An 8,979-nucleotide genomic window follows, 5' to 3' on the forward strand; every position below is an offset into this window, starting at 1 on the left:
TAATGTGATTCTTCATAGTGGTTTACTCCTGGATGGGTTAGGGGTCCTTTGGTACTCACTGATCTATTGTACCATGTTCCAATAAAAATGCCCTTTGGAGGTGAAGTTGAATTTGTGTTGGAAGTTTTTGAATGATATATATTGTATTGAGTGATACTCAAAACCAGTCCACCTTTCAATCGTATTTAATGGATTGAGTTATTCTGCTGTTAAATGTATACTCGGCTCAAAAAGTTGATTGCAAATATGAAAGGCTAACTACAGTTACCGCTCATCTGTCCTCCGTCAGCCTTACAAAACCCTTTATACCTACAGAGTAGCCTAGGCCTGCTAAACAACCAGGGCCTATTGTCAGAATTATATCCATGAAACGTCTTCATTATAGCTTTAAAATGCATATGGCGCACGTCATTGTACAGTCACTTGTTCATAATCAGACTTGTAAAACACCGACATGGATGAGTGACTGTATTAGGTTATGGAGTGGGTAGGATGCCGTTATGCGTAATTCTGCATAGCATATCGAGAGCTTGGGAGTATAAAGTTCAATCTATATTTTTTGGTCCAAATGTAGTTGTTGACATAGCCTTGTTTCTGTTCAAATGTTCTCTACATAAATAGTACTCTAAATACCCACAATTCATGTTCTTAAGAATACAAAAATAAACATTGGTGACACCATTCAAACCAATGAGGGTTCAAACCAATGAGGATTCGGTGAACTTTAAAGCCAAATGTCTCAGTCATCTATTTGCAGATAGGACCAAGCTCTAGGGAATGTCAGGTCAGAGCTAGCCTACACAGACCTACAGAATAATATAGCCAACACCTCTCCACTATAGTGATTATGATAGCCTATAGCTTGCATCTCGTCTTCTCTATAATGCCAACACACTGTATCTTATATGGGACGTTGTTACTAATGCCAGAACATGTCCGTGTTTATACCTATAGATAAACTGTTGTTTGTTTTTTAATGCAATTCGAACATTCCATCTAAACCCAGTCTTCTTTTAATCACAGTGACAGCTACGTGCAATTTCATTTTAATCGAGTTCCATATGAAATCACTAGGACTAAAAAGAGATGTAAAATAATGGGATGAATGCAGGGCGAGGACCAAAAGAGGCGCAGACTATATCTGCCGTCGTATGGTTTACATTAAAGTCCATGTTTATTAGTGAAATAATCCTGGAGATATATTTCTACATGTGATGTTGATTTACATAATAATATTTAAGAAAGGGACAGGACACATACAATTTGGATAGATAATTCAGAAAACACGATACAATCTTTTTTCTTTTTTTACTTCAGTATAGAAGGTTACACAAAAAAAAAGTGGCAAGTCTTCCGACGATAAATTAAGCATAATTTTGTTGTACAGGAATTAACGAGAAAAAAAACTGTTTTTTTTTTTCAGAGCTAACGGTCTTTATAACTTAGTACTATACACATCTTTGGGAAAGAAAACAATATTATTGGACGGACACAAACTCACACACAATAGTCCCACGAAGCTTGTGGCATAATAGAGGTATACCTTGTTGCAATGCTTTAGTAGACCTACTTGGGCTTTATCAAGGAGATAATAACAAAACTATGGAAAAGCATTATTTGCAATCCCCTCCAAACGTCGTCATATCAGCGGGCGAATCTCAAGTCAAGCTATTTTAGAGAAACCGAAATGGCAGACAGTCATTTGTTTGTATATTCAAACATCGCGCACAACAATGCGCAAATGTAGCCAAGATTTCAGATTTCATCTTCAATAATAAAGTTTGTATTTTTCCTAGAGGTCCATGGGGTCCAAGGGGTTTTTTGTCGAAGTGTATGTATGGTGTTTTCTGTATTCTTTTTTTTTGGCAAAACTGTAAACAGGCATTTCCAACGGGCAGCACCAGTCATGGATGAAGTAATGAAATCTATACATCTCGTTACGCATGAGTCGCATGAGTCGCAGACACGTTATGATGCAGGCAGATGCGCTCTCCACCGCTCCTTGTAACACGCTTCTTCTTCTAGTCTACACCATGGTCCTCTCTCTCCTCCTCTTCTCTCCAGGGTTGTTTTGCGGCGAGTGGACAGACGGACGTATGACGGACGCTTGGACAGATCTAGCTCGGGTAATAAATCCCATGATTGTCTTCACAGTGTAAAACTACAACCAGTAGTTGTTAAAGAGGCTTCGTGCAGTTGGAGGAGAGGGATTCTCTCTTATCTCTCAGTTCGAATGAAATCAACAAGAGTGACATTTTGTTTCTTTCCACCCCCGAGTCAAGTGTTTTTTTTCTTTCGGTTTTTCAGTCAGTTCGGCCTTTGTCCAACTAACATAGACTCGTCATCAGTCAGAAATATGACAATAGTCTAACGTAGTCTACAGTCGGTCAGCGAGGCCCTACGCCTCTATAGGGCTCGAAACCATGCTGTTGGGTGTATCTGGAAGTTGGGATGACATCGAGGCAACTTCGCTCCCTGTCGAGTTGGAACCAGGGCCTCCTTCCGAGAAATTGACCTGAACAAAGAAACAAAACGATGTTATCCCGACTGTCATTATTCACACGTCAAGACATCAGGTCAATATAGAATGTCAATAATATATTTTAGACATTAAAATAAAATGTAAAGTGTCTGTCCTGGATAGGACAGTGACATGTCAACCAATACATGACATTATTGACACACGTCAAGATATTAGCTCAAAAAATCTTTTCAATAACATACTTTAGACAATGCAATAAAATGTCATGTAAAATGTAAGCCCTTAATATGACAGTCGCATTTCTACTCCACACGTCACTTATAAATAGCCTAATTATATCAAATAATAACAAACATAACATGAAACATGAAAAACATCAAATGACAACCTGACCATTACCTGTGATTTCGTTGACACTGTCTCCCAGACAGACGGATGGTTTTAGTGTTATTGTACAGCCTAGCTTCTCTCCTATCTCAACTCACCAGTTGTTGAAACGCGGGCTGGTCGATCTCACTCTGTAGCGCAAAGTCACTGAGGACCTTCCAAGGCGGCTGGTAACTCTGCACTTCCACTGGGTTAGCCTGTAAACCACCGTCGTGTCTCTCCGGACTGGCCGCTACCATCGGAGTGCCCGTCATTCCCTGGATATTCTGCAGATAGTCCCAGAGAAACTGATTGTCATATAAAGTTTAAATTAGCACGTCAACATTGACCGAACAACAACAACAACAACAACAACAACAACAACAACAACAAAAACAACAACAAAAACAACATTAGGTATTTAGAATATGATAAAGATGCGAGAACGGGCATGCTGTGTGTGTGTGTGTGTGTGTGTGTGTGTGTGTGTGTGTGTGTGTGTGTGTGTGTGTGTGTGTGTGTGTGTGTGTGTGTGGGGGGGGTCGTATGGACGTATACGCCTGTATCTGGATATATATATATAGTGTGTGTGTGTGTGTGTGTGTGTGTGTGTGTGTGTGTGTGTGTGTGTGTGTGTGTGTGTGTGTGTGTGTGTGTGTGTGTGTGTGTGTGTGTGTGTGTGTGCGGGGGGGTCGTACGAACGTATACGCCTGTATCTGGATATATATAGTGTGTGTGTGTGTGGGGGGGGGGCGTATGAACGTATACGCCTGTATCTGGATATATATAGTGTGTGTGTGTGTGTGTGTGTGGGGGGGGGGGGGGGGGGCGTATGAACGTATACGCCTGTATCTGGATATATATCAAGCATCCACAGGCAGACGTATAGGACCATGTCCCTGTTTCTATTTCACCCCAGTTCTTTCATAACATCAAATGACCAGACAAGAACAGGAGTATTCTACTGAAACAGTTACAACAGCTACCAGCATTTTGGACCGATAAGAACACCACTGTATTGAATCCTTTATTGAAATAAAGATCAGACAGGGTCCTCACCGTTTTGTCGTTGGGCTGTTGTTGCTGTAACTGTTTCATCAGAATACTCCTCTTCTTGTCCTTGCAACGCTTGTTTTGGAACCAGACCCGGATGACTCGGGGACTGAGACCGGTCATCTCGACAAGCTGCTCCTTCATCAGAGCGTCTGGTCGGGGATTGGCGTTGTAGCAGGTTCGCAACGTGTGGAGCTGTTTTTCGTTAAGAACAGTCCGGACGCGTGTTGTCTTCTCCGGTTGTTTGTGGACGTGCGGTCGGAGCGCGGGCTGTCTGGCTGATATTGGGTCTGCTGTTGAGAAAGAGTGCAGACCAAGACAAAAACATTATCTATCGGCACTCAAACACCATGGCTATATAAAGACATTGTGTTGGATGCAAAAGTTGACAATACAAAAATATACACTTTGAAAACTACACCAGCACAATAAAGCACGGTAGCCCATAGACCTTATAAGGATTTCAATAAACGCCCCAGTAGTGGAGGACTTATGGAAATATTTTATTACTATCAACTATCTCATTCTTGACTAATCAATATTCACTTCTGTTTCAATTTCAGATTGTTCAAACTTGTATTAGACCCTAGATTTTTTTTTTTTTTTTTAACTGAAGCCACTGAGAATTGAATAATGTCTCAAATAAAATCAACAACAAAAGGTCTTGTTTTATACCAGCTATAGTCCTAGTTAACGAGAGAGTCCACTGGACGTCATAACCAACGTCCAGCATCGTCACCTTCTTATGGGGTGGATGGGTTATATGTTGATATACTTTGATATTAGCTTGTGTATGGTTATAATTTATAAAACGGTATAACTTTAAAGTCAAATGGTTATAACTTTCAGTTATAAAGTGCATTCATGTCTTGTTTTAACATGTCGTTTAAATGAGTTGTTGCGGTCTTAAAACTTGGACCAGGGCGCAGGCCATGAGCGAGAATGGACTGTCAAATAGTCTACGTTTCTTTTTACATTGGTGCAGACTTTATGATTGGATGAATCATTATGAACGAAGCATTGCTGTGGCTTTTCTGCCGAGCTTGGGTTATGTAGTCTATTTAACATCAGCACTACTAAGTGCGAGTTCGCTTACACATAGGCCTATAGATATTGAACGTGAGGAAATAGCATATTCAACCATTCTGAATGCGTGGCCAACTGGCTTACAAAACTCCCCCAAAAGCAACATAATGCATGTAGGTTACATTTATCCAGTCTACAGGCCCCTCAAACTTCAGTACAAACAATTACGTATGAGACCGGCCCCAAAAATGTAGACTGCGGATTGTTCTTTTATGGCGATGCTTCAAAACATCTAACTAGCTTAAAACATTGGATTTAAATTCATAGTTTCTCCATTCAGCCATGAACATACTTTGTCCAGATATTCTTCCTTGCGGAGGGACCTTGACAAAAAAAAAACGCATTTATGCAAATTATATAATCACTGCACTGTTGACATTATCAAACCGATAATGTGGTTCGTATAAACGACTAGTATCCCAACTAGATGAAATAATAGGCTACATTATCTGTTTATAAATATGACATGTAAACAAATATATCACCCAATATATGTACATATCATATTATATTGACTCAACGATGCCTGTAAGTGTTAGAAATATATATTGAAACTTAAACCTTAAATAAATAAATAAGACATTTAAAAAAAAACTTAGGCCTGTACTGTAGAGATGTAGGCTACACACGGCAAACTGCGCATCATGACAACCTTATTCAATAAAACACGTTTTTGGGGGGGTTTATGTGTTTATATTTGTTCGTAGCCTTGTATTTGGGGACATGATAAAGCTTAGCCGAGACCTACCGAAACATTTGAGTCTATGACGCTATACATTCGTCGTTGTCTTTACGTGTTCAATATGAATAACCGTTCACAAAGAATCCAAGCAATGCCACAACCATAAATAAAACAAAATAAAAGTTTCCAACGACTACAACATTAACCGAATTGTCAACACCTACACCGGTCAAACAAGCCCACACACACACACACACACACACACACACACACACACACACACACACACACACACACACACACACACACACACACACACACACACACACACACACACACACACACACACACACACACACACACAAAAGAAAAAAAAAGAAACCGCACTGCCATTGATATAAAGTGTTAACCTACCTGCCATTTGTAAAGGTCGGGCCGGGTGGAGGGGGCTGAGGGGATCGCCGGAGCCCATTGTGGCCCGCTCCACGACATCATGGTCGGCCCGGCAGAACAAGCCATCCTCCCTCAGAGCGAACTCGTCCCCCGGGATGAGCTGTCGGCTGCAGGCCACACACCGAAAACACTCGATATGGTACACCTTGGAGCGAGCTCTCATCACGAAGTCATTCTTGCTGAAACCGATGTTACATTTAGCGCACTTTATCCCGTATAACCTGGAGAGGGGGGTAAGGAGGGGGGGGATTGGGTGACCGGTCAGAGCTAACGGCGTCACTAGGGCCCACGACCCACCGTGGCTGGGCAGCACACATAACAGGACAAGCACAGGGGCATCTTTCTTCTTTTTTTAATATATATATATATATAAAGCAGGATTGTTAAGCCTTAATAATATTGAGTTGTGTTTACATCACATGAGATGACTTGGATGCTGTATAACATATTACATTCATAAAGACAAAGCACAGAAGACCTGTTCTGTGGTAACAGAGATGAATGGATCACGTATTTATCATGAAATAGTGCAATTATATCTGGAAATATTCTTAAAAGACTCATAGAAACATTCTTTTCATATTATTATTAATATTAGTATTACTACTACAGGCGATAACGTTACACATTGTCGAATGTATTAATTAAATTGTAGTCTATATCTAGGCCTAATATATTTGGTCAATTTGAGGGATAACAAAATATTTCAATTATAGGCCTATGTAAATAATATCCAGCTAGACTTCACTTAAAAGGCCATCCCAATACAGTGAAATATCACAGTACATGAAATCATTTGTTTCTATAAAATAGTTTGTACTGAATATGTAAACGTGTTGTAAATGACAGTACAAATCACCTAACTGTGTGAGTTCTGATGTGGGTTTCGACAATATTATTACTAGCCTGTTATTATACTGACAAGATAATAACGACTTAATTGCAATTATGCTGATTTGGTGGTGATAAAAAAAAAAAATATATATATATATATTAACACTGTGTGGTCTGAAAATACAATATAAAACGGTATTTTTGATAGAATATCTAAACATTACTTTTAAATAGAAATGTCCACACCATTAGATATGATAGTCACGTCAAAATAAATGCGGATGTTCGCTGTATAACCATGTTAATTAAATCATAGCAGTTAATAAGTGAATGTATCAACCAATCAATCAATATGAAACAATGTTATCAACGCTATTACATTTCATAACAAACATCTCTTACCTGACATAGTCTCTTTTACAGTAGGTTTTCCCGTCTCGGACAAAGCAGGTACAAGACTCGTCCAGATACTGATTACACTCCGCACACTTCAAACAGGCAGCGTGCCACTCGAGGTCCGGAGAGACCCGCAGAATATACTGGTCGTGGATCTGGTTCCCACAGCCGACACACAGCGAGATCAGCCGCTTTTCTGGAGAACCAAGTCAAAAGAAGAAGAAAAAATATATATTAGGACAATTATAAAGATTATATTGAATATAAATAATGTCTCATAATGATAATTATACTTTAGTTAATGTTATAATTTATTATAAATAATATACATTCGTTAGTAAGACTAATAACATTATTTATGAATGTGCTATAGTTTTAATGTACTCTGCTGTTCAGTGATCCAGAGTAACTTTACTGACGTTGAACGACTGCATCCTCTGGACAGGTATTGTAAAGAAAATTCCGTGGAATTGGGACCTGCTACCACAATAAACGTTGCACAAAACAGTTGGCAAAAGTCAAAAGAAAACAAAATTGACCGTACAAAAATGAGTCTAATGTCGCCGAAGTTTTGCATCACTCAAAATAAAAAAATGGAATAAACACTTGAACCAGCTTCACTTACTTTTCTGCGGATCCCCCATATCGCCCATGTCCAAGAAGTAAGGAGGTGTGAGGTCCACTTTTAAAACGTGGTGTAACAGTTTTGAAGCTGGGGGAGTTTTTCCCTTTTCCTCCGGACGGCGTTATAGAGTAGTAGCCTGTGTGCTGGCCGGTGCTGTCTGAGGGGTAGCCGGGTGTTGCAGGACTTGTTTGGCCGCGGAGGAGCTGTTTTAGTCGGGGGGGGAGGAGGAGGAAGATGGGGGTGTGAGTGTCTGTGCTGCCGTCCCTGGTCCCTGTGCTGTGATGGGGCACGCTAGTCCCTATCTCCCACTCAAACTCCCTTGCACCAACTCTACTCTATCGCCATTGGGCTGACGTAGGACACTTTAACGTCATCTTTATGGGATGCTGATTGGTTATGAAGCCAGAAGCAGCTGTTAACGTTAGCCCAGTCTAAGTACCCGCCCACCCGACTCATGTTATGGACCTCTCTATACTCCACTGAAGCAAGGCTTTTTTTCCCCCCTAACTTTGTCATTGATATTATGAAATCATTAATGTGTTTACTCATTAAATTATGAATTTTCATATTGGTGTCAACAAACCCAGTTCAACACAGCCATAGGCTACGACTCTCGCTTCTCGCTTCTTTTTACATGCAACGTCTTGAGTCGTTATAAACATATATATATATATATATATATATATATATATTTATATAGGCCTGTAAGGATTTAGATTATTTCTCTTGGAGAGGTAAAATTAGTTAAAATGCAAGGAAAAAATGTTAGTTATCTTGTTAACCATAATGTAAAATAAAATGTTGAACAGAATAGAACAGAATAGAATAGATTATAACAGAATATAATGTATCATAACAGAATATAACGGAATAGAATATAATAGACCAGAATGCCTTGTATTTTGTGGTAATCTACTGTATGCTGCATCTTTAATCGTACATTTTAGTTTGTTAAAAAGGAACCGAATTACTCACATTATGAACCAATATTGAAATGATTTT

At 39.5% G+C, this 8,979-nt stretch overlaps 1 protein-coding gene across 4 annotated transcripts; it reads right to left on the reverse strand.

The window, feature by feature from the left end:
- Positions 1-1,150: 1,150 nt before the first annotated feature.
- Positions 1,151-8,316, reverse strand: isl1a (ISL LIM homeobox 1a). 4 transcript variants are annotated; one of them, XM_014143516.3, is made up of 6 exons: positions 7,978-8,316; positions 7,359-7,548; positions 6,084-6,343; positions 3,908-4,191; positions 2,968-3,135; positions 1,151-2,515 (listed from the first exon to the last, which is right to left on the reverse strand). In XM_014143516.3, the coding sequence occupies exons 1-6, from the start codon at positions 8,003-8,005 to the stop codon at positions 2,399-2,401; spliced, it is 1,047 nt and encodes a 348-aa protein (XP_013998991.1). In that variant the 5' UTR covers positions 8,006-8,316; the 3' UTR covers positions 1,151-2,398. The 4 variants fall into 4 exon arrangements, with proteins under 4 accessions (XP_013998991.1, XP_013998988.1, XP_013998987.1 ...); XM_014143513.3 differs by having other exon boundaries at positions 2,968-3,156; XM_014143512.3 differs by having other exon boundaries at positions 2,968-3,156; positions 3,908-4,194.
- Positions 8,317-8,979: the final 663 nt, after the last annotated feature.

Source organism: Salmo salar, chromosome 15, assembly GCF_965601325.2.
Source record: "Salmo salar chromosome 15, fSalSal1, whole genome shotgun sequence".
Classification (NCBI taxonomy): Eukaryota; Metazoa; Chordata; class Actinopteri; order Salmoniformes; family Salmonidae; genus Salmo; species Salmo salar.

Bases quoted from the DNA above. Each gene is read 5' to 3' on its own strand.
- isl1a (XM_014143512.3), bottom strand. From the start codon at position 8,005: ATGGGCGATATGGGGGATCCGCAGAAAA. The intron at 7,549-7,977 runs GTAAGTGAAGCT...TTGGTTCTCCAG, and splicing joins TATGGGGGATCCGCAGAAAA to AAAAGCGGCTGATCTCGCTG. The intron at 3,157-3,907 runs GTGAGGACCCTG...TATGACAATCAG, and splicing joins AACAGCCCAACGACAAAACG to TTTCTCTGGGACTATCTGCA.